The 26,860-nt window shown below is 38.1% G+C and overlaps 1 protein-coding gene and 1 pseudogene across 1 annotated transcript in view; one reads left to right on the top strand and one right to left on the bottom strand.

Annotated features, from left to right (window-relative positions):
- The first annotated feature begins 1,081 nt into the window (after positions 1-1,081).
- Positions 1,082-26,860, top strand: part of LOC114626144 (cytochrome P450 2C55-like) — a 33,019-nt gene continuing 7,240 nt past the window's right edge. Inside the window, 5 exon segments of the mRNA XM_028773490.1 lie at positions 1,082-1,264; positions 12,389-12,551; positions 12,735-12,884; positions 17,635-17,795; positions 20,849-21,025. Of these exon segments, the coding sequence (XP_028629323.1) occupies positions 1,097-1,264; positions 12,389-12,551; positions 12,735-12,884; positions 17,635-17,795; positions 20,849-21,025 (819 nt within the window). The 5' untranslated portion in view covers positions 1,082-1,096.
- Positions 25,239-26,802, bottom strand: LOC114626143 (annotated as a pseudogene).

Below are 26,860 nucleotides of genomic sequence, written 5' to 3' on the forward strand. Positions count from 1 at the left end.
CCGTCTGTAGTGATTGAGAGTTTTGCTGGGTATAGTAATCTGGGCTGGCAATGTGTTCTCTTAGGGTCTGTATGATGTCAGACCAGGCTCTCCTGGCTTTTATAGTCTCTGGTGAGAAGTCTGGTGTAATTCTTATAGGTCTGCCTTCATTTGTTACTTGACCTTTTTCCCTTACTGCTTTTAGTATTTTTTCTTTGTTTTGTGCATCTGATGTTTTGATTTTTACGTGACAGGAGGTATTTCTTTTCTGGCCTAGTCTATTTGGTGTTCTGCAGGCTTCTTGTATGTTTATGGGCATCTCGTTCTTTAGGTTAGGGAAGTTTTCCTCAATAATTTTGTTGAAGATATTTACTGGCCCTTAAAGTTGGGAATCTTCATTCTCATCTATACCTATTATCCTTAGGTTTGGTCTTCTCCCTGTGTCCTGAATTTCCTGGATGTTTTGGGTTAGTAGTGTGGTGTATATCCTGAGTGATGTGTGTGAGTGGTGCTGCTGTTATTCTGTTATCTTGTACTCACTGAGAGGTGAAAAGTAACCTTTGCCCACAAAGGCTTTGAAGAATGTTTAGTTGTAAAAGGTGTGTTTATGAACTGAGCTAATTACATGGCTTAACTGATGATTAATCAACTCTAATGTTACTATAGCACACTAAAGCAATTATCCTAATCACTGGGAAGCTTTATTGGGCAAGCATTACTTTATATACAAGTATATGATTTGCCTCCAATGCCATAAATTCCCAGTGATCATGAGTCTAATAATGCAGAAGTTTGAACAATCTTTGCATCAAGTGATTTGATTCTTAAACCCTCCATTTAGATTGCAGGTTGAAACTACTTGAGATTTTTTTTTAGTACATTGGTCCCACCCTGGGCTAGTTACAACAGGTTTCAGGGTGGAGCAGTTGAGATTAAGAGTGAAGAACACCTTCCATTTGTGTATTTCAACAGGCCACAGTCCACATAGAAGAAAGATTAAACCACACCTAGTTGATTGGTCTTTTATGTACCAGAGAAAGTGTTGAGTTTACAGCTAGTATTATAAAAGACCTGGGTTGCAAGCTCACAGGTGTCTTCATGAGAAGAGAAAGCTGCAATGGATCCAGTCCTGGTCCTGGTGCTTACTCTCTCCTGTCTGCTTCTCCTCTCACTCTGGAGACAGAGCTCTGGGAGAGGGAAGCTCCCTCCTGGCCCTACTCCTCTCCCCATTATTGGAAACATCCTTCAGATAGATGTAAAGGACATCAACAAATCCATTTAAAAAGTAAGTGTTTTTAAAATGTCTTCACTATGTTAAAAAAGAAAATTAATCACTGCTATTATTTAACTGTTTAATTGTAATGCAAATATTCCCATAGGTTCTTATATTTAGAGTTCCATCGTCAGAAAGAGTGGAATTGTATAATGCATATAAACTCTTTCTCTGAGCTTGTGTGTTTGAGTGTGTGTGTGTGTGTGTGTGTGTGTGTGTATATGGGCACGCGCACATGCGCGTGCGCGAATAGGTATTTGCTTGTGTGGGTAAGGGATGCCAGATATTGAATTTGAGTGTCTGCTTCAGTTGCTTCTCTATCTTTTGCCATGTATTCTATTTTATTAACACACACTTGCAAGGTAATATGTTGTGTAGGTCTACACATTTATATGATACAGGGCCTCAGTTGTCACTAAAGAAGTTTCTTTGTCAAATAGATAGTGATTATCACAGAAATTCACAACTGGTTAAAATGCAGAGAATATGAGACTGCAGGGTGCTTTGCCACAAATGTGACATCTATATCATGTGTGATTATTCACTGGGACACAGCCTTAAAGAAAATTAACTCTTCTTTTTAAAATTTTATGTTATTTTTATTGGATATTTTATTTATTTACAATACAGATGTCATCCTCTTTCCCTATTTCCCCTCCCTAGAACTCCCTACCCTACTCCCTCCTCCTTTATGCTTTTATACCATTTTGATTACGTGCATTTATTAAGGTCAGTTTTAGTTTGAGGGTCTAGCAATCAATAGACACAACTCTCTCCCCTGTCAGTTATCAGTTGCCAATAGCTCCTTGGCTAGGTGTGGGACTTCAGGATCATCTTCATGCTTGGAGTTTGTCTAGCTAGAGATTGGACATTTCTTGTGCATGCTGCCACAACTGCTCTCATTTAATATGTGCGACTAACTTACTATGTCTGAAGAGCACTGTTTCCCTCTCATTATTCGTAATGTTTGGGTTTTAGAATCTTTCTATAAGGGTCCCCTAACTTTGGAAGGAGGCAAGTGTGATTCAAACTTCCAGTTTAGGGATGAGTACTCTGTACTGTCTTATCCTCTTCACTTTAACCAGCTGTGGGTCTCTATGTTAATCACCTTCTATTGAAAAAAGGAATTTTGCTGATGTGTGTTGACAGATGCATTGACTTAGGGTTATAAAGATTAGTTTTAGGAGCCAACTGAATTCTATATCCATCTTTCATAATAATAGTTGTATGTCTTCCTTGCAAATATGTCCTGTAGAGCTACCGATTCTTGCTGAGTATGGTGTTTGAATATGCTTAACCCTTGGGAAGTGGCACTATTAGAAGGTGTGGCCTTATTGGAAGAGGTGTAGCCTTGTTAGAGGAAATGTGTCACTCTGAAGGTTGGTTTGGGGTGTCCTATGCTAAGCTCTGCTCAGTGTGGAAGAGTCTCCTCCTGGATTCCTGTAAAAGACAGTCTCTTCCTGGCTGCTTTCAGATTAAGATGTAGAACTCCCAGTTCCTTCTGCAACATCCTGCCTTCCTGCCAGCTGCCATGCTTTCTTCCATGATGATAACAAACTGAACCTCTGAAACTATAAGCCAGCCCCAATTAAATGTCCTTATAAGAGTTGCCTTGATCATTATGTCTCTTCACAGGAATACAACACAAACTAACACACTGAAATAACAGTACAAGCCATGAGTTTTAGATTCTAGATTCAAGCACGAAGTGTTTGGTTATTCTCATGATGTTTGTGCCACTATTGCTCCATTGGATATGTCTTCTAAGATTGACTTGCAGTATTTCATGGAGAGGTCCCAGTGGGATAAGAATGATGATTTCTTTTCTCCTTCAAAATTGTAAATAGCCCCTTCCAACACTACAGAAGCCATTGTTTATAATGAAATAAGTCAACATTGTTTGTCACCTAGAAAAGCAAAGAACTCATTTTGTGATCTATCTACTAGAAATACTTAAGATCAATTTGATTACTTGGAAACATAAAATAAGATCAAATCAATAGGTATTTTTCTAAACATTGGGATATTCTTTTAGTGAATGTCAAAGTCATAGAATTATGGAAAGATTAGTATGACTGATGGTATATGACAAACTTTGTAACATGATGATGAATTCTGAACCTAGTATCAGTGGGGCATGATAAATATCCTTGAGGGTTACTGGTAGAACAGCATTGAGAATGAGGAATTACCAATATTATTTCTTTTCCATTCTGACTTGAGAAAAGGTACACTGGAATGTAACTGTGAATGTGAAATGACTATCTATTTGAATTTCCTTCCTTAACTTACCCACTAGCATGGATTGCAAGCTGGGCTCTAAGCTAAAATAAATATTGTCTCTCCTAAGAATGATTTGGACAGGGTACATATATATATCTCTCTCTCTGTGTGTGTGTGTGTGTGTGTGTGTAAAATCACAGCAGTAGAACTGAAAATAGAGTTGCTAATAAGATTTTATTTTTTACATTCATTCCTCTGAGACCTAGTAAAAGCTGTAAGTTTAAGTCAAAAGGTATGGAACATTCTTTTATTTGGTCCAGAGAGCTAGAAATACAGATTGAACAGAAGTGTTTTTAGCATGAGGAGAACCTCCTTTAAGTCTATATTTAGAAGACAGCCAAAGGGAATTTAAAATCTAGAGCTTTTGACAAAATTGTAAGCAGCCAATCCACCATTAGCTTTTCAAAACTTTGTTGATCAGTGTTAAAACTGTGAACTTTGCAATCTTAGTATAACAGTGGCATGGAAAGTGAGGAGAAATATGAAACTCTTTTATTTCTTTATGTTTGAAATTATTTTCTTATACCTATACAACTTGCATTTGTATACCTTAAATATCTTCTTAGATTCTTCAATCTTTTTTCTTTTAATTAATTGGAATTTTCCTAGTACTGAATATTTTCTTTATTTATATTTCAAATATTTTTTCTTTTCCAGGTCTCCCCCCTTGAACACCTCCCTATCACATACCTCCTCCCCCTGCCTCTGTATGGTTCTTCCCCACCCATCCAACCACTCCCACCTTCCAGCCCTGGCATTCCACTACACTGGGGCATCAAACTCCCTCAGGCCCAATGGCCTCTCCTCCCACTGATGTCGAATAAGGCCATCCTCTGCCACATATGTGGCCAGAGCCATCCCTCCATGTGTACTATTTAGTTGGTGGTTCAGTTCCCAGAAGCTCCAGGGGTCTGGTCAGTTGACACTGTTACTCCTTCCCATGAGGCTGCAAACCTCCTCAGATACTTCAGTCCCTTCTCCAAATCCTCCATCAGGGATCCTGCACTCAGTCCAATGGTTGGCTGTGAACATCTGCCTCTGTATTTGTCAGGCTCTGGTAGATCCTTTCAGGAGATAGCCATATCAGGCTCCTGTCAGCAAGCACTTCCAGGTACCACATTTTCTGTATCCATTCCTACGATAGCATCCAGGTTTGACTATTGCATATATGATTGATCCCCAGGTGAGGCAGTCTCTAGATGGCATTTCCTTCAGTCTCTGCTTCACACTTTGTTTCCATATTTCCTCCTGTGAACATTTTGTTTCCCCTTGAAAGAAGCACTGAAGCATCCACACTTTACCCTTTTTACTTCTTCAACTTCTTGAGTATTGTGAACTTTTCAGCAAATAGTCACTTAACAGTGAGTACATATTGTGTGTATTCTTTCATGACTATGTTACCTCACTCAGGATGATATTTTCTAGGTCCATCCATTTGCATAAGAATTTCATGAATTCATTGCTTTTATTTTTCATTTTTTTTAATTTAAATTTTTTTAAAAAAATTTTATTGGATATTTTATTTATTTATATTTCACATGCCATCCCCTTTCCACATTTCCCCTTTCTAGAACCACCTAGCACACCCCCCCTCCTCCTTTTGCTTTTATACTGTTTGAATTACATGCAATTATTCAGATCAGTCCTAGGTTGAGGGTCTGGCAATACAATAGGTGCGAATACTCAGGAACAAGCAAGACAATAAACACAAATAGTCAAAAAACAAGCAAGGCAATAAACAAAATTCCATGAACACTCCCATGATCAGTGTTTCTCAGGGCTTATCAGGATGACCAAAATATCTGAGCCAACTTCCCAGTACTAGCTCAAAGTCATTTACATGCCTGAAGCCCATTTCCTTGTTCTAGTCTAATATTTAGATTCCTACCTGAAATTACTTCTTTGTTCTTGCCTAATGGTAGATTTCTGCCTGAAGCTTACTTCCTTGTCCTTGGCCAATGTCATATTTCTGCAAAGCAGCCTATTTACTTATGGCCCATGTAGGATTCTTGTCAAGCAGCCCCTAAGGCTCTCAGCCTCTCCCCATTTTTAATTTCATTAACAAGACTGAGCCTGTCTTAGGTCATTCTGATGAGAATACTTTCCTTACTCATCATGGAATATGCATTATCAAATCAATGCACTTATGTCTTAGGTTGGTAAGGCTCTGTGAAGGAATTCATTGTTTTTAATAGCTGGGTAGTATTCCACTGTGTAAATGTACCACAATTTTTGTATCCATTCCTCTGTTGAGGACCTCTGGTTACTTTCAGCTTCTGACTATTATAAATATGGCTGCTATGAACATAGTGGAACACCTGTCCTTATTACATGCTGGAGCATCTTCTGGGTATAAGCCAAGGAGTGGTATAGCTGGGTCCTCAGGTAATACTATGTCCAATTTTCTGAGGAACTGCCAGACTGATTTCCAGAGTGGTTGTACCAACTTGCAATGCCACCAGCAATGGAGGAGTGTTCCTTTTTCTCCACATCCTTGCCAGCATCTGCTGTCATCTGAGTTTTTGATCTTAGCCATTCTGACTGGTGTGAGGTGGAATCTCAGGTTCATTTTGATTTGCATTTCCCTGATGACTAAGAATGCTGAACATTTCATTAGGTACTTCTTGGCCATTAGAGTTTTCTTAGTTCATAACTGTCTGTTTAGCTCTGTTCTCCATTTTTAAATGGGTTATTTGGTTCTCTGGAGTCGAATCTCTTGAGTTCTTTGTATATATTGGATATTAGCCCTCTTTCAGATGTAAGATTAGTAAAGATCTTTTCCAATCTGTTGGTTGCCATTCTGTCTTATTGACAGTGTCCTTTCCCTTACAGAAGCTTTTCAATTTTATGAGGTCCCATTTGTCATTTCTTGATCTTAGAGCATAAGCCATTGGTGTTCTGTTCAGGAACTTTTCCCCTGTGCCCATGTGTTCAAGGCTTTTTCCCACTTTCTCTTCTATTAGATTAGTGTATCGGGTTTTATGAGGAGGTCCTTGATCCTTGGTCATGAGCTTTGTACATGGAGGTAAGAATGGATCAATCTGCATTCTTCTAAATTCTGACTGCCAGTTGACCCAACACCATTTGTTGAAAATGCTGTCTTTTTTCCCTTGGATGATTTTAGCTCCTTTGTCAACGATCAAGTGACCATAGGTATGTTGGGTTCATTTCTGGGTCTTCAATTCTATTCCATTGATCTTCTTGCCTATCTCTGTACCAATACCATGCAGTTTTTAACACTATTGCTCTGTAGTACAGCTTGAGGTCAGGAATGGTGATTCCCCCAAAAGATCTTTTGTTGTTTGAATAGTTTTTGATATCCTGGGTTTTTTGTTGTTCCAAATTATTTTGCAAATTGCTCTTTCTAACTCTATTTGGATGGGAATTTTGATGGGGACTGCATTGAATCTGTACATTGCTTTCGGCAAGATGGTATTTTTACTATATTAATCTTGCCAATCCATGAGCACGGGAGATTTTTCCATCTTCTGAGATCTTCTTCAATTTCTTTCTTCAGAGATTTGAAGTTCTTGTCATACAGATCTTTCACTTGCTTAGGTGGATTCACACCAAGGTATTTTATATTATTTGTGACTATTGTGAGGGGGTGTCGTTTCCCTAATTTCTTTCTCAGCCTGTTTATCCTTTCAATAGAGAAAGGCTACTGATTTGTTTGAGTTAATTTTATATCCAGTCACTTTGCTGAAGTGTTTTTTTTTTCTTTTTTAATCAGGGTTAGGAGCTCTCTGGTGGAAGTTTTGCAGTCAGTTAAGTATACTATCATATCATCTGCAAATAGTGATATTTTTGACTTCTTCCTTTCCAATTTGTATGCCTTTGATCTGCTCTTGTCTAATTGCTTTAGCTAAGACTTTAAGTACTATATTGAATAGGTAGGAGAGAGTGGGCAGCCTTGTCTAGTCCATGAATTTAGTTGGATTGCTTCAAGTTTTTATCTATTTAGTTTGATGTTGGCTACTGGTTTGCTGTATATTGCTTTTACTATGTTTATGTACGGGCCTTGAATTCCTGATCTTTCCAGGATTTTTACCATAAAGAAGTGTTGAATTTTGTGAAATGTTTTTTCAGCACCTAATGAGATGATCATGTGGAGTTTTTCTTTGAGTTTGTTTATATAGTGGATTACCTTGATGGATTTTTGTATACTGAACCATCTTTGCATTCCTGAAATAAAGCCTACTTGATCATGATGGATGATTGTTTTGATGTATTGTTGGATTCAGTTTGTGAGAATTTTATTGAGTATTTTTGTATTGATATTCATAAGGGACATTGGTCTGAGGTTCTCTTGCTTTGTTGGGTCTTTGTGTGGTTTAGATATGAGCACATTTGTGGCTTCATAGAATGAATAATGTAGTGTTCCTTCTGTTTCTCTTTTTTGGAATAGTCTGAAAGGAGCTGGTGTTAGGTCTTTTTGGAAGATTTGATAGAATTCTGCACAAAAACCATCTGGTCCTGGGCTTATTTTTGAGGGGAGACTTTCAGTGACTGCTGCTCTTTCTTTAGAAGTTATGTTACTGTTTATGTGGTTTATCTGATCTAGATTTAACTTTGGTATTTGGTATGTGTCTAGAAAACTTTCCATTTCATCCAGATTTTCCAGCTTTATTGAGTATAGTCTTTTGCAGTAAGACCTGATGATTTTTTGAATTTCCTCAGTTTCTGTTATTATGTCTCCCTTTTCAGTTCTTATTTTATTTATTTGTAAACTGCTCTCTGGTTAGTCTGCTAATGGTTTATCTATCTTGTTGATTTTTTCAAAGAACCAGCTCCTGGTTTTGTTGATTCTTGGTAGAGTTCTTTTTGTTTTTACTTTGTTGATTTCAGCCCTGAGTTTGATTATTTTCTACTGTCTTCTCCTCTTGGGTGTATTTCCTTCTTTTTGTTCTAGAGCTTTCAGGTGTACTGTCAAATTGCTAGTATATGCTTCCTCCAGTTTCTTTTTGTAGGTACTTAGCGATATGAGTTTTCCTCTTTGCACTGCTTTTATTGTGACTCATAAGTTTTGGTATGAGTGTCTTCACTTTTATTAAAATCTAAAAAGTCTTTAATTTTTTTTCTTTATTTCTTCCTTGACCAATTCATCATTGAGTGGAGTGTTGTTCAGTTTTTATGTGTATGTGGGCTTCTTGTTGTTTTTGTTGATATTGAAGACCAGCCTTAGTCCTTAGAACTGATAGGATGCAAGGGATTATTTCAATCTTTCTGTTTCTGTTGAAGCCTCTTTTGTGACCAATTATATGGTCAATTTTGGAGAAGGTATCATGAGGTGCTGAGAAAAAGTTATGTTCTTTTGTTGTAGGGTGTAATGCTCTACAGATATCTCTTAAATCCATTTGGTTGATAACTTCTCTTAGTTCACTGTGTCTCTGTTTAGTTTCTGTTTCCATGATTTGTCCATTGATGAGACTGCCATGTTGAAGACTCTCACTATTATTGTGTGAGGTGCAGTATGTGCTTTGAGCTTTAATAAGGTTTCTTTTATGAATGTGGGTACCCTCGCATTTGGAGCATAGATATTCAGAATTGAGAGTTCATCTTGGTGGATTTTTCCTTTGATGATTATGAAGTGTCCTTCCTTATCTTTTTTGATAACTTTTGGTTAGAAGTAGATTTTATTTGATTTTAGAATAGCTACTGCAGCTTGTTTCTTGGGACCATTTGCTTGGAAAATTTTTTTCCATCCTTTTACTCTGAGGTAGTGTCTGTCTTTGTCACTGAGGTACATTTCTTTTATGCAGCAAAATGCTAGGTCCTGTTTAATATATCCAGTCTCTTAGTCTATGTCTTTTTATTGGGGAATTGAGTCCATTGATGTTAAGAGATATTAAGGAAAAGTGATTGTTGCTTTCTCTTATTTTTGTTATCGGAGGTGGAATTATGTTTGTGTGGCTATCTTCTTTTGGGTTTGTTGGAAGAAGATTAAATTCTTGCCTTTTCTAGGTTATAGTTTCCCTCTTTGTGTTGGAGTTTTCCATCTATTATTTTTTGTAGCACTGAATTTGTCAAGAGATATTGTGTAAATTTGGTTTTGTCTTGGTTTCTTTATCTATGGTAATTGAGAGTTTTTGCTGGGTATAGTAGTCTGGACTGACATTTGTGTTGTCTTAGGGTCTGTATGATATCAGTCCAGGATCTTCTGGCTCTTATAGTCTCTAGTGTGAAGTCTAGTGTAATTCTAATAGGTCTACCATTATATGTTACTTGACCTTTTCCCCTTACTGCTTTTAATATTCTTTCTTTGTTTTCTGCATTTGGTGTTTTGATTATTATTTGACAGGAGGAATTTCTTTTCAGGTCCAGTGTTTTTGGTTCTGAAGACTTCTTTTATATTTATGGGCATCTCTTTCTTTAGGTTAGGGAAGTTTTCTTTTATAATTTTGTTCAAGATATTTACTGGCCCTTTAGTTTGGGAATATTTACTCTCTTCTCTACCCACTATCCTTAGGTTTGGTCTTCTCATTGTGTCCTGGATTTCCTGTATGTTTTGGGTTAGTAGGTTTTTGCATTTTGTATTTTCTTTGACCATTGTGTCAGTGTCTTCTATGGACGTCTTCTGCACCTGACGTTCTCTCTCCTATCTCTTGTATTCTGTTGGTGATGATTGTATCTATGACTCCTGATCTCTTTCCTAGGTTTTCTATCTCCAAGGTAGTCTATCTTTGTGATTTCTTTATTGTTTCTACTTCCATTTTTAGATCCTGGATGGTTTTGTTTTATTCCTTCACCTGTTTTATTGTGTTTTCTTTCAAATCTTTAAGGGATTTTTGTGTTTCCTCTTTAAGGGCTTCTACCTCTTTACCTGTCTTCTCCTGTATTTCTTTATGGAAGTTAATTCTGTCCTTCTTAATGTCTTCTGTTATCATCATGAGAAATGATTTTATTCTGAATCTTGCTTTTCTGGTGTGATGGGGTATCCGGGACTTGTTATGCTGAGTGAACTGGCTTCTAATGATGCCAGATAACCTTGCTTTCTGTTGCTTATATTTTTGTGTTTGCCCTTTGCCATCTGATTATATCTAAGTAAGTACTCCCTGCACTCACTGTCCCTGATTGGAGCCTGTTTATCCTCTTTTCTTGGTTGTGTCAGAGCTCCTGGGAGTCAAGCTGACTCTGGGATTCTGTAATCCTATGATGCTGGGTGTGTTAAAGTTCCTGGGTGTGGAGCTTCCTTTACCATCTTGGAGCTGTTAGAGCTTCTGGCAGTCCAGCTTCTTCTAGGTGTTGTGGGATTGTTTGTAGAGGTAGAGGCTAAGGTCTGCTGAGTGCAATGGCTCAGGTCAGAAGGAATCAGTGCCAGTGAGTCAGGGAATGTTATCTCCACAAGAGCAGACCAGCTAAGAGTCATCTGCTCTGGGTGCAGTGGATGTTCAACTGCTCTGAGTGAAGCAGATACTCTGGTATGGATCAATGGCTATCAGTGCAGCAGATCTTCTGGGATGGGTCTGAATATGGTCTCCTGGCTGCAGCTCTGGGACTTGAAGTTTGGAGGAGGTTTCTTACCAATTTCTCTGAGTGCAGCAGATCCACTGGTATGGGTTTGGTTCTTTAGTCAGTCATATCAGGACTGCAGATAGCCTGGCATTACACTCAGATAGGGAGAGATTTCTGTTTTTTAGTAACATAATAATTTATTTTTAATTATTTTTTCAACATCCCAAATGGTACCCCCTCCTGGTCCCTGCTTACAGAGTTTTTCCCTTAGGCCCTCTCCATTTTGCCTCTGAATGGTTGTACCTCCTAGCTATCCCCCAACTCTGGTGCATTAAGTTTTTGCAGGATTAGGCACATCCTCTACCACTGAGGCCAAACAATACATCCCTCTGCTATATATGTGCTGGGGTCTTGGACTGACTTTTTGGTTGGTGTCTCAGTCTCTGAGAGTGTCCAGAGATCAGGGTTAGTTGACACTGTTGGTCTACCTGTGGGGTTGCCATCCACTTCAGGGCCTTTAATCTTTCTCCTCACTCTTCCATAGGGGTCCCCAACCTCAGTCCAGTGCTTGGCTGTGAATATCTGCATCTGTCTCAATCAGGTGCTGGTAGAGCCTCCCAGAGGACAGCTATTCAGGGCTCTGTCTGCCTACTGGTAGTGTCAGAGATTGATGCCTGCCTATTGGATGTGTCTCAAATTGGGCCAGTCACTGGTTGACCTTGTCTTCAGTCTCTGTTCTTCTTGTCTCTGAATTCTTTAGACAGTACCAACTTAGGTTTGAAAGTTTTGTAGGTGGTTTGGTGTCCTCATGCTTCCACTGGGAGTCCTCTCTGGCTACAAGAGGTGGTCTCTTCAGGTTCGATATCCCCACTGTTTGGCATTTCAACTTAAGTCATCTGCATGGACTGTTAGAAGCTTTCTAGGGAGAGTTTTCAAATCGTAGGTTTCCCAATTTTATCATGGGGTGACTGAGTGAGCCCATGAGAAGAGCTCAGCAGAACCCTGAAGCAGAGTCCTGCATAGTTGAGTATTTGTTTCAGTGTGAACACCAGGGACTGATTCATTTTCCTAGTACCAGAGGTCCACTGATAAGGGTTCAAATCTGAGTCTTAAATTTTTACTGCTGGGAAAGTAAAATAATATTGAGATGTTTTCAACCTTATTCTCTTTATCTCTAAACTTACTTCAAAGTGTCCTAGTTCTGACAGTTTGTACATTGATTTGTCTGGAAATCTTCTGGTAAACAAGATACATGCTGGATGTGAAAGCTATAGCAAACAGATTTTTATGTATTGAATCTAAATTTGATGTTGTGATTGGCAGACTACAGATGTAGATAATAAGATGCTCATATCAGCTGAGATTTTTTGCTACTTATGATTTCTTTCTTATTTGCAGTTCTCAAAAGTCTATGGCCCTGTGTTTACCCTGTACTTTGGTCCAAAGCCTACTGTGGTGGTACATGGATATGAAGCAGTAAAGGAAGCTCTGAATGACCTGGGAGAGGAGTTTTCTGGGCGGGGTGTCTTCCCAATTGTTGAAAAAGTGAATAATCACCTTGGTAAGTGTGCATATGCACATATGTGCATATATGTGCATGCATGTGTATGTATGTGTATGCTAGGCAGGGATCATGGGAATGAGACATGAAAAATTTCTTAGGCCAGGAGCCAAGGGGCAGTCAGATCCCATTCCCTTCCTTGTTTGAGTTCTCCCTTCTAGTTTCTGTTTTCTGTTCTGGCAGGGGTCATTTTCAGCAATGGGAAAAAATGGAAGGAGCTTCGGCGCTTCTCACTTATGACCTTGAGGAATTTTGGGATGGGGAAGAGGAGCATTGAAGATCGCATTCAAGAGGAAGCATCTTGTCTTGTGGAAGAACTAAGAAAAACAAATGGTGGGTACCTGTTTGCCTGGCTCTTCCTCTATATGCTCTTTCAACACTGCAGTGGTAGCCAGCCAATTCTGGGCAGTGGTTGTTAGCTCTCATGCTAGTGCCCAAGGACAGAGTGTTGCTTGTCTGTCCTCATGTTTGCACATGTTGATTAGGCACACAGTATAGTCATAGAATCCCATTCTGACCCTGTTGCTTTCAAAACAGAACATCATGAAGATAGAAAGTGGTTATCTTCATTAAAATTCACACAGGGTAACATTTTCCTTTAGTGTCATTGTGACTTTATTATTAACAATATTTCTTTGGACAGTATTTGTCAAGTGTACATGGTATGATTGAGCTCATCATATTTTCATGGAAGATGAGAAAGTGACATGTTTTGTCATCGAGGTATCCTATATCTGGTCAGATTTAGTGACACAGTGACATATATTTGCTTCAAGACCCATGTTTGCACTTCTGCTAGTAATGATGCTTATAATAATTTTTTTTCCTTTTCTTTAGGCTTTTGTTAGTTTCATCATTTCTGTTTACCCTGTAAATACAGGGCTGTTTAAAAGTTGTCAAGTTAACCTGATGTTAATAAGTATTTGCTCTAGTTTTTCATATCTCTTGAGTCAGTATATACTATGATGAATTCTGCTAATATAGAACATGTATGTCATTATTTATTTAACTCTATTTCAACTACTATTAATTCTACCATGTCTTCCTATTTATCCTTCCCTCTAATTATAAATTGGCTTTTGGTACATACTGCAGATTAAATTACCCATGGCCTGAGGTCAGTATTTCCATTTTGGTCAAGCTTCAAAAAGGACATATATAGCTTGATCATGCTAGCCCTTTTTGTTCTGGGAATACTTTTATTCCTGAACATCGTGTTAAAGTTTTATTCAGCAACATCAACATGCTGGCAGCCAAAGTACATGACTTGAACCTGAAAATAGGCACCCTGACAGAGTTATTAAACTAACAGGCTGGCAAGCCAAGGACAGGTAAGATTCTATACAGAGCCTTACCAACCTAAGACACAAGTGCATTGCTTTGGATAATGCATATTCTATGATGGGTAAGGAAGGCATTCTCCAGAACAAACTAAGCCAGGCTCGGTCTTGTTAATGAAATAAAAAAGGAGGAGAGGGAGAAAGCCTTTTGGGCTTCTTGGCAAGAATCTGACATGGGCTAAGGACAAGGAAATGGGCTTCCTGGCAGGAGTATGACATTGTCCAAGGATAAGAAAGTAGGCTTCAAGCAGGAATCTGACATTAGGCTAGAACAAAGAAGTAATTTCAGGTAGAAATCTAAATCTTAGGCCAGAACAAAGAAGTAATCTCAGGCAGGAACCTAAATATTAGGCTAGAACAAGGAAGTAGGCTTCAGACATGAAAATTACCTTGGGCTAGGACAGGGAAGTAGGCTCAGATACTTTGTTCATCCTGATAAGCCCGTAGAATCAGTGATCATGGGAATGTTCACATAATTGGGTTTAATCCCTTGCTTGTTATTTGACTATTTGTGTTTATTGTCTTGCATGTTCCTTGAGTATTTGCATCTATTGTATTGCTAGACCCTCAACCTAGAAATGTCCTTAATACATGCATGTAATTGAAATGGTATAAAAGCATAAAGGAGGAGGGGGGATCAGATAGAGGATCCTAGGGAAAGGGAAATCGGGAAAGGGGATGACATTTGTATTGTCAATAAATTAAATAGCCAATTAAAAAAATAAATTGGCTTTTAGTCTATCCTTTGTAATTTGCTTATCAGCATATTTTATCTTTCTATATTTTATAGTTTTTGATTAATAGACCCTTCCTAATCTAGGAAGTAACCTCTACTCCTATACTTAGGTATTTACTAGATATAAAAAGCATGCCTTTGATTTTTAAACCAGCCCATTCTCCCAAATATTTTCTTTATCCAATTCACAAATACCAGTTTTGAGTTTTCTTTGCTCCAGCAAAGGTATGGGTTCCCTAAGAGCATCCTTATAATCCAGATGCCACTGAGGTTACTCTATCAATGCAGCTCATTGAGTGTTTCTACAATGCTTCATGCCATCCTTCTGTACAAGACCTAATGTGCTTTCCTGACCTCTCTTTCCTCTTGTCTGTAAGCCAACCCTGATGTTGTCTCTGAGTGACCCTGTGTCAATCGGTGAGTCTTCTTTTGGGTTCTGTAATCATCAGTCTTTCCTATGATTTTCATCTGGTTTGTTGCCCTCACATATTTAGATAGAAAGGAGGTTCTGGATGCATCTCAAACCACTGGTTTTTGGCTTGGAACTTTTATGGTTATTATTTAACTCCGATGCTAGCTGTATTCATTAAATGTTTGTCAAAGTGAATTTGGTTTTTCAGCTCAGATCCCAAGTTACCTCAAGTTTTAGTTATCTTTCCTAAATGTAAGTATATATTAGAAATCTAATTAAGATATTTTTAAGATATATTTATTTTACATTTTAGTTTTATATGTATGTGTGTCTTGTCTGCATTTATGTCTGTGTACTGTAAGCACCTTAAATTACTTACTGGGCCAAGGTCACCTGATATGGCCTGAAGGAATTAAATCAGGCATGTTAGGGGGCACAGCACAGCTGAGGCTGTGATAGTTTTATTGAGATCAATACTTTTTATTCCTTTATCAGAAGCAGAATATGCAGACAACTGCCTGTGTCAATACAGTTTAGTTGACAGAATACAAATGAAGTTTGCAAGCTATACAGGATACACAAGATTAATGTCTAAGACCAACTGTCCTGTTAAGTTTCTATGCTTCCTTGACGCCAAAGGGAACAGACAGAGAAACACAAGAGGCCTGTTTCTTCACTGCCTGAGGGAGTGAATCAATCTCTGAGGAACAGGAAGGCACATTGTGCCTAGGAGCAATGGACTCTATCCTGATAAATCTCTGACACATGTTTCTCAAGGCAGGTAGGCCAAAGCAACTACATGGTTTTTTTGCATGTATACTATCTGTATGCCATTCCAGTGAAGGCCAGAAAAGATCATTGTATACCCTGGAAATAGACTTGCATACAGTTGTGAACCATAAGCCACCTAGGTTCTTTGGAAGAATTGTCAGTATTCTTAACTTGGAACCATCTCTCCAGTCCCAGAAATTAGATTTTCCAGTCTTAAATATGCACATGCATGTACACACACACACACACACACACACACACACACACACACATTGTGATTTGTTTTTCAAGACAGGATCTCACTCTGTATTCTTGTCTGTATTAGAACTTATTATATAGGCCAGGATGGATACAGACTCACTGAGATCCATCTGCTCTGCTTCCAGAATGCTGCTAAGGTGTATACCACTACACACCACTTAAATTTTAAATTAATAATTTGAATTATTCCTTTCTAAGATAAAATAAGATCTCCTGCCCTCCCCTCTCTCTCCTCCTTTCTTCCTTTTTTCAATAAAAGGTGAATGAATATCTTGATATTTTACCTGAAAATGAGTCTGATGTCAGATTCATCAAGTATAAGTATACAGCTTTCTATAGTTTTAATCCTCTGTCCTTTTCATCATAAAAACTGTTATTTATAAAGTTTATTGGTGATTCAATTAAAAAGGTTTTTGAGGCATGGAGAGATGGCTCAGTCGTTAAGAGCACTGACTTTCTTAAAGAGGTCCTGAGTTCAATTCCCAGTAACCTCGTAGTGGCTCACATCCATCTGTAATGGGATCTGATGCCCTCTTCTGGTGTGTCCGAAGACAGCTACAGTATATTCATATACACAAAATAAATCTGTAAAAAATATTTTTTGTGACAGATTTTCAGTCTTTCCAGGTTTTTCTCAAGCTTTCCATCTTCCCCTTGGCAGGACAGGGACTCCAGATTCCTACAAAGTAGTAGCTGAGTCCCCGTCATTTTATTTAAATATGCCAATGTAAAATTAATATTTCTGCTTTTATTTTTTAAATGCTTTCCAAAAAATTTTTAAAAAGTATACGATCTGTTAATGGCTATATAGTTCAATAACCCAGGATTCCTGTATGGAGTAGACTTTATCTAAAGAGGTTAAAGTGGTAGACCTAGTGAGTAGGGAACACTGTTTCCCAAAACAATATTCTATGTACTTTCTTTCTCAGTGTTGAAATGACAAAGTTAAAGCACTCTTTTATTAATGTAAACTCTGTATTTGTCCCATTTTAACTGACTTTTAAATTTCACCTTTGTTTTAGGCAAACAAATCTCTAAGAATTGATGCTTGTGTTTTGTTAGCATTTTTTTGATATGGATATTTCTGCTTTTTCAAATTTGTCCTGATGAACACATGCATTTCCTGTAAATCTTGTTCTCCTTGATCGTCTTCTCTGCTGGCTGTGGTGGACATGGCTCCTTCAGCTATTCACCAGACACAAAACGTTTCCAGATTACTATTTTCTTCCATAATTGTGTAAAAACTTTAGCTTCTCCACTGAAAACTGAAGTTTTATGTGTTCTTAAAAGTGGTGATGTATTTTCTTAGAACTTAGAATATGTGCCCAAAGAGTAATGTTTACACAGGGAGCAGCTGCTAAAGATTTAGCTAATGATTATTAAGTAAACTAGAACTAAAGAAACAGTGATGTGCTAATTGAAAGAATGTGGAAGTTCTTGCCAATATGGTACTTTCTGTGCCAATATTTCCTTAAGGATTCCAAAATTATTAATGTGATTTTTTTTTTAGTCTAAAGATAAAGACATTTACATGGATGTTTTAAATGGTATTTTAAACTTCAGGCTCACTCTGTGATCCCACATTCATCCTGAGCTGTGCTCCTTCCAATGTGATCTGTTCAGTTATTTTCCACAATCGTTTTGATTATAAAGATAAGAATTTTCTTAACTTGATGGAGAAATTAAATGAAAACTTTAAAATCTTGAACTCCCCATGGATGCAGGTGAGTCAAAGATATTCTATTCACAAGAAAGCATTTATTTCTCTAAAATGTCAAAATTTTTACTTTGGTGCAATGTGTCTACTTTCTAGAGATTTACTTTTAAGCTTGGAATAAAGAGAGAATCAGTCTCTCTTATTCTCTTTCCCTCCCTCCCTCCCTCCCTCCCTCCCTGTTACAGTTACTCAGGAGGGAGTAATTGAAGAAAATTGAAGGGTGAGGCTGAAGATAAATCTTAGTGTGGAGAGCTTGTGTAATTTACACAAGGCCCTGGGTTTGATCACAATACAACAATAACAAAAGGAAGCACATACTAGTTATAAGGTACCATTGTCAAGGCCACTGTCAAGCCAAGGAGACAGATGAGATAAGGGATGATACAGTACCACAAAACCTTTCTACCTTTTTTTCTCTAAATAAATATGGTTGTTCTGCCTGAATACATTTCTGGGCACCATACTAGAAGTAGGTATCAGATCCCCTCACACTGGTGTTATGGCTAGTTATAAGCCATCATGTGGGTGTTAGGAGTGCAACCATGATCCTCTGAAAGAGCAACAAGTGCTCTTAACCTCTGATCCATCTCTACAGCCCTTTTCTTATCCTTTAAAGCTCATTCCCTCTGTTTTATTGACTCTGCTTCCACATGGTTAAACTTGATTATTTTCCAGAGTTGTGACAAAGTTGTATCTGATAGTTTTCTTCCTCTTGTTGTTGTTGTTGTTGTTGTTGTTGTTGTTGTTGTTGTTCTTCTTCTTCTTCTTCTTCTTCTTCTTCTTCTCCTTCTCCTCCTCCTCCTCCTCCTCCTCCTCCTCCTCCTCCTCCTCCTCCTTCCTCTCTCTCCCTCTCTCTCTCCCATCCCTTCCTCTCTCCTCCTTACACACAAACACACAGATACACACACACACACACACACACACACACACACACACACATTCATTCATCTTTTGAAGGATCTCTAACCTGGTTTCGTTTCCTAGCTATTGTAAACAGTTCAGCAATAGACATTTAGAAACCCAACACAGCATTTTATGGGCAAAATGTTCACATGTAAGTGTGGTTAAATGATTTGTGCTGTTATCTTCCAGATAGGACTTAGAATATATGGCTCTGAATCTCCAACTCTCAAAAAGAGGAAGTCTCAGAAGGGAGAGCCAGCTCAGAGGGCAGACTGAATGGCTGAGTGCATTCAGTAGAGGCCCCTGTTGTACAAAGAATGGATGTTATTAAAATAGAGAAGGCTCTTTTGACTTAGTTGCACATTCAATATCGTTTCAATATCAGGACAAACTGTGGGAATGATAACAGTACACAAGATTACGTGACCCCAACTCCCAACACTTTCTGTCTCCAAACTCCAAAAATTGAGAATGAAGATACTTCAGTACATCACTCTTCCTCCTCCTCTATCCCCTGTGCTATTCTATTTTTCTTTTGGAAATATTTTTGGTTCATCATGTTTCATTTTATTTTATTTTAGTTTTTCAAGACATACTTTCTCTGTATAGCCTTGGCTGTCTAGAGATTAACTCTATAAACCAGGCTGTTCTCAAATTCAGAGTCATCCAGTTTCTGCTTACCAAGTGCTGCTATTAAAGGTTTCCATCACCACTGCCTAGCACTTCTTTTTTCATATTTTAAGGTTACTTTATTTTTTTACCTTTGTGTGTTTGTGTGCATGTGTATGTCGTTCATGAGTATATGTTATGTATGCATGCATGTTGAGTCCAGAGGATGAGCTTCCTTAGGAGCTCTCTACCTTGTTTTAGGAACAGAGTCTCTCTTTGGTCTGCAGCTCACCTACAGGGTAGACTATCTGGCCATTGACCCTAAGGATCTGAATGTCCCACCTCAACTCTGGAATTACAAGCACAGGCTCTGCATGCCTTGCTTCCTCACATGAGTTTTGACAACTGAACTTAGATTTTTAGTTCATGTGGCGAGTGTTTACTGACTGAGTTCTTTCTTCATCATCTTGTACTGATGTATTTTTTGTTTGGTTTCCTGTTATAATTTTAAAAGATTGTTTTTAAAGGTAGTTTTAGGTCAACATCAAAATCCAGTGCATAGTACAGAGGTATTCTTACAGCTTCAAGAGAGCTCCCTGATTTGTGATTGTTTTTTGTTCTCAGTCCTCAGGGGTAGCTCAGGGTTTTGTTTTCCTTTGACAGTTATTTGATTATTATTATTTTGAGAATTTAATTTCATACATGATTTCTGTATATATTAATTTCCACCCCAAACTCTCCCTCTCCAGCTCTTCTCTCATCTCCATATTTCCTCTCAATTTCATGACTTCTCCTTTATTATTTAAATATATATGCATATATAAATAAATATATACATTTCTCATATGTGTATATGTCTAAGGATGACCACTTAGGACTGGATGACCTAGCAGGAGGTCTCATCTCTGGACAAGACTGATTCTCTAGCTTTCAGCAGTCATTAGTTGCCTATAGTCTTTTGTGGGTATAAGTCCCTATCACATAGCAAAGACACTGTCTCATATATAACCTAGCATAGTCACAGAAACCAAGGAATTAAAAAGAGTCACTCAGTTTTAAATAACCATATCTGTCTCAAGACTGTGTCTGGCAGGTGCCCTCCTAGATCTATCTGCCAGAGGAGTTACTCTCATGAAATTCCACAGCTGAGTTTGACCACTACATGTGCAGCTCACTTTTGATTATCTTTGTCAACATAGAAGACTCTTTTCTGTATTTAGTCGAATGTTCTTGGTCAGAGGAGGCCCATATTTTACTGACTCTATCTTTCAACCGTTACTTGGCATATGTTGAATGTAACTTCAAATCATGTTAATAATGTAGTACATTTTTTTTTAAATTGAGATAACATCTCACTGTGCTATGCTGGTTATTCTCAAAATTCCTTTAAAATTATTTATTTAGAGAGGGCATCTCACTATGCTATGTGGGATATCCTCCAAACTCCTAGGCTCTGGTGATTCACTCACATAGGCCTTCTGAGTAACTGGATTACAAGTGTGAGTAACCATATTCAGCCTAATAAACATATATTTTTAAATCCTTAAGGTCTGCAATGCTATCCCTGCCTTTATTGATTATCTCCCAGGAAGCCATAACAAAGTAATTAAAAATTTTGCTGAAATAAAAAGTTATATTTTGAGGCAAATAAAAGAACATCAAGAAACACTGGACATGGACAATCCTCGGGACTTCATTGACTGTTTCCTGATCAAAATGGAACAGGTAAAGTGTTATTTATCAGCTTGCATTTTGTGTTTCATCAATTGTTTCTATTCTTACTGGGGAAATTTAACTTCTCAGGTAAGAACCAGTTGGTATGCAAATTAGGTTCCTACTATGAGGATGAATTGGATTTGCATCATTTAAGATTTAAAATTCAATTGTTAAGGAATCAGAATTATTTAATAAGTTATATGAGGAAAGGGAACATAAACTTCATGTGAGTTAGTCATAAACAACTTAAAATGCAAACTATTAAACATTAAAGTAAAAAGTGGACTTGATCAAAGGATCCCTGTAAATTGACTGTTTAGTCAGTGACTCTAGGCCAGAGGGGATTAAACATACATGTGTCTCTCTAAAGCATGGAGGTAATGGTTGTTGCATACAGTTATGCAAGGACCCCTAACAGTAATAATCACTGCGGAGACCATTTTAACATTGGAAAGTGCAGGTGAGGGAGCAGACAAAGGGAACATTGCATGTTGCTATTCATATGTAAATTATTACAGTCATCTTGGCAAACAGAAAGGCAGTTCCTCAAAAGAGTAAAAATGAAATGAACATGATTCAGCCATTTCACTCTTCATTATACATTCAAAAGAAAATTGAAATTAAGTGACAGAGATGCCCGTTCTCTTGTGATCTCCAACATTACCCACTCGGAACAACCAAGGTACCTCTAAACAAATTGGTGGAATTTTAAAATATGAGACAGCTTAAAATGTCAAATGGTTGGTCTGGAGTGGTGGCTCTTCCAGGGGTCCTGAGTTCAATTCCCAGCAACCTCATGGTGGCTTACAACCATCTATAACTGTAGTCCCATGGGATCTGATGCCTCTTCTGGTGTGCAAAACATCCATGAACAGAAAGTACATAAATAATTTTTAAAACGTTGACATGGCTAAGAATAAGCCAGGATTAATGACATTGTTTTACAGTCTATCTTTCCATAATGCAGACTATCATTCAGACAGTCCAAAGAAGGGGATGGCCTGGTAGCTGGTTCTTGAACTCCATTCTGATCTCAGATATCACTCTGCTGAACTCAGTGACTCCCCCTGGGTAGCAAGAGGGTTGCTCTTTGTTTTGTTTCTTGAATGAGTGGAATTTCTTCATGCCAATGCCTACATTTTCAGAGTACCCAAAGACATTTTTACCTGATTATCTGTCCAGAATAGTTTCTGGTTTGACTGTATCTTGAGACCAGCTAAGGTTCTCACCCTCCTCTGCGTCACCACACACATTTCAGAATCTCATCACTTCACAGTATAGATCTTAAATTCTCACCCCTGCTGCTTCACTCCAAATACTCAAAGATTAGTAACAAGCCCAAGTCACTGGGGAAGCCTGCCACATTAAGAACATGCTTGTCATTCTTCTCTATGATCAAGTCTACTTTTTACTTTAATGTTTAATAGTTTGCATTTTAAGTTGTTTATGTCTAACTCACCTGAAGTTTATGTTCCCTTTCCTCAAATAACTTATTAAATAATTCTGATTCCTTAACAATTAGGTGTTTCACTTATGGCCTTTCCCTCCTTTTCCTCAGAAAATTCTGTATGTTGGAGTTTTTAACAGATTTTATAGTAACGTCTTTGGATTGTCATTATTGGATCAATATACCTTCAACCTTTACTTTTCACTTTGTGTATGAATATGAAGAATTTATTAGTTGACAAGTATACTAGTCTCTATACTCATTCTGAAATCAATATATATTAATGTATATAAATATGTATATTTACACATCAAACATAAATATATCTAAATACATTATATATAAAATATATAAACTTGTAAATGTATACATATCTTTTGACTTATATATAGTGATGTGTTTGTAGGTAGAGGGAGAATGAGTAGTTTCTTATCTTTGTATCACACTCTTAAACTCTTGCTTTGTACAGTGATGCATGCCTGCCATTTCCGTGTGTTATACTTAGTATTTGAGTATTTGCATTGATGATAAAAATTTATTGGTATTATTATTCTAACATTATGCATGTTTGCTTGTTTGTTTGTTTGTGGGTTTGTACACATGTGTTGAATGCCAATTTTAACATTACAGGTAAACTGAGGATGTCAACATCATGTGGCATGGGCAATTGGGGTTGGTGTTAACAGCAGTCAAAGGGGTCTCCACTGATAGTGGCAGGCAATTTACAGGGTCAACATTGGTAGTGCTAACAGGTACAAAACTTAGTTAGCTAGGGTCAGTATTCTCTGTGCAAAACACTTCTGAACTCTTTTAACTGTTCAGGGGCTAGAGTTGATTGCTTCTGGCAATTAACTGCTGCTCATAGCAGCAGGGGATTAGTAAAAGGGACTTAACTGTTTGGGCAGGCAGTTAGAAGCTCTTAGTTCTTTAACTCAGGGGCCAGCACCAGCAACATGTTCAGAGCTCATTAACTCTTTGAGATCTGGTGAGAAAGAAAAATAAAGTCATGCACACATTCATCCATAATGGATGAAACAGAAACAGGCTTCAAACAGAAAGTTTCACCAGTTTCAGATGTGCAAACACACACACATGTGCACACACATGTGCACATGTATATACATACACACATTCATACATACTATATAAACATATATACATCTATCTACATACAGTTGGATACAGCAGAGCTCCAACCCCACATTCTTAACTATATACATAAGTACACCTTTGGTGAATGGAGAGAACCTCCAACAAGCTGGCTCCCACACTTTATTTTTGATCCCTGGCTTTTATATCATCTCAGACAAAAGTTCTTCATGTAAAAAAGAATTACCTTACAGATAAAAATGTTACACAAGAGGGAGTTACAGCAGCATAATTGATTACATGGTTTTCTAAACATTTTTACATTCTGTAAGTTTGTAGTAAGTTCAAAGCAATAGCTCACGTCCTAGGTTGATAAGGTTACAACAGAATTGTTTACATGAGGATTCCTACATCACTACACATTTATCTATTATTAGCTCCACAAGTTCATTATATGTTTAAAGCAATATTTTTTACATCATAACTTAGCAAGATTTTTGTTAAGAGACACATCGTATCTTATATCTTATTATTTTGAAGTCTTGTGTTGACAAACTAGTCAGCCATTTAGTTTTCTGTTCTTGAATCCATAATAAATTGCCCTTTCTTAGTTTGTGACCATAGTTAGTAAGATTAGTGGACTTATTTGTAACTTACAAGAAGTGTTTCCCTTGATTGTAATTTGATCCAAGCCCATTTCTCATCCCAGTGCAATTTACTCAGGACAGTTTATAGAACTTTATTTGCAGCATTTTTTCTTTTCTTTTTTTTGTTTAAACATGTTTATTACAACAGATACAATTCACATCTGACTAGCTTTGTTTCTCCTTTCTCCTCCCACAACCATGTTCACTGGGCCACTTCCTTGTATTTCAGCAGTCAATGTACTTTCAGTACACTTGCCCAGCAGTACTTTTAAGTCCATTCTTACAGGGTGAAAATGGATTTCAATAATTTATACAAACGTGGGTTATGCTCGATCACTGCAACTTCCAACTACTGTACATAGGAATGAGAAGGTTATAGAAAAGTGCCACAGCAGCAGTGCCCTAAGAAAGGAAAGGGGGCACCTTTAAAAAAATGGATAAAATCAGGCCAAGGGACTTCAGAGGGAATGGAACATACAGGAAATGAAAACATTTCTTTGCAGAACAAATGGGGCAGCACTGCTCTCGATCAGGTGCGAGTGCTGCTCAGTTGTCTCATGATATTTGTACACTGCTCAGAAGGTTCAGAATAGTGTCCTCAGACACAGATCACCTGGTGCTTGCACTGGACTTTTGAAAATGCAAGATTTCTGAATGATAAATTAACCCCACAAATTTTTTATATTTTAAAAAAGCTAATTTTGCAGGCAGGTTTCCATGTAAAAGGCCAGGTATTTAGCCACCTCAGCATTGATTAATTTCAGATGTCTAAGCTCTGTTACACATGGCTTCCCATGGCTTCACTCTACAAAACATATTTACAACGTGAAGATATATCTAACAAGAAATCTACATTTCAAGGGTTTTACAAATCAGTCTTGTATCTTTCCCCTGAATTGACTCTCACAGACCCCGTCCCCATGTCATTTCATTTGCCCAGCTTAACAGTCCATGGTCTACTTAAATGCAGCTCAAAATGTTCTGACTGGGCAACAGATTTACAGTTCCTCTATGAGACCATGTGCAATCACTCACATCTTCAAACCATGAAGGAATTCTGATTTTTTAGCTTTTCGAGTTCCTTAATTTGTTGTCTCAAAAATAGTATCCTCTGCTCTCGCAAAGCTGCTTGAATTTAACATACTCGAACTAATGATCTCAATTTTTTTAACTCAGTACATATTTCTGACATGTGTACACTTCCCATATTATGGCCTTCTTCACGCAATCTTGATGCCTGTTTCTCTGCATGGTCTGCAGGCCACCCTTGAACATGTTTTATGAGATTATCATTGAAGTGTGCTGCTAGAGTAGGTGTTAATGAGGACACAGGCCTAGCAGATGCATTCTGTGGTACAACAGTTGCAGTTGATGCATTACTACTACAAGTATGATTTGGACCAGGTGATGGACTTCTCTGGCTTAAGCACTGAAGACTTCGTGGGGAGACAGGATAATGACCCTGCTGCTTGTCAGCAGTTAGAGGCTGCTGTGTAGCCGAATGAGACACTGGTCCTTGCTTAACTACTGGAGTACTAACCTTTGGCTGTGATGAAACAGGTGGAGTACTAATCAAAGGTTTAATGGGGACCGTGTTAGTCTGAGGTGTGCTTATTCTTGGAGACACATAGGATCTTGGGATGAAGCATCAGACGTTACAGACATTGGAGACTGATTAGATAGCTGGGCTTGTGTAGAAAGCAGTAAGAAACTTGTGGATGATCGAGTACAGGGAAGCTTGTGTTACAGCTGCTGTAAGAACTTCATTTATTTTGGATATGTCCACATTAGAATTATTAAGCTGTAGCGTAGCTTGCAAAGCAGGAAGCAACTGTCTAAAAAGATTTGGGTCCTGAAGTAACGGAGGTATTGTTGACTGTGGAACTGGAGAAACAGGTACTGTTGAAGCAGATGTTGGAGGCGCAGATGTAGGGTTCAGGCCAGAGGCTGAAGATGTGGAAGGGAGTTGTACAAGAACGTGATACCGACTTGTCTCCTGGAGCAGATTTTCCACTGCAGAACCCACTAGTGGCTGTTGCTTGCATCACCTCTCTTCTGTAATCCCTGTCTTTTGGGAAACTATTAACTGCCAATTTATTTGCTTCTTTTTGTCTCTGTTCTTTCAAGCCACTCTTTTGGTTTCTCCCACTGTGAAACTTCTGTGCGACAATTGTAGTAGTATTTTTTTCCAGATGAGCTAATGTGCTCAGACCAACCATTTGCAGAATCATAAGGTGCATCTGAAGTTTTGCTTGGATTATTGCTTGGATTATAAGAATGTGAATTTGAACTATGAAGAGTACTGTGGTTATGTGAATTTTCTTGTGGAGAGTAACTGGTCCCACCTTCCCTCTCTCTAACTCCCTGAGTGTGCACATTTTTGGCCTTATTGTGACCTGTGCTGTCACTGTATTTGTTCTCAGGATTATTAGATCTCTGCAACATTTTGTTTGGTGGTGAAGGATCTGCAGCATCTCGCTGTGATCACCACTACTGGGGTGACTCTTTGATGAATACTTAAGTGCCTGGAAAGGCTGAGAGTCCCCCCTCGGGTCGTGACAGCCATCACTGAGTCTCTGCTGTTTCCTCGCATACATTACCATCAATGCCCGGCTGTGTGTGTGTGTGTGTGTGTGTGTGTGTGTGTGTGTGTGTGTGTGT

This window comes from Grammomys surdaster, unplaced genomic scaffold (assembly GCF_004785775.1).
Source record: "Grammomys surdaster isolate TR1022 unplaced genomic scaffold, NIH_TR_1.0 229, whole genome shotgun sequence".
NCBI classification, from domain to species: domain Eukaryota; kingdom Metazoa; phylum Chordata; class Mammalia; order Rodentia; family Muridae; genus Grammomys; species Grammomys surdaster.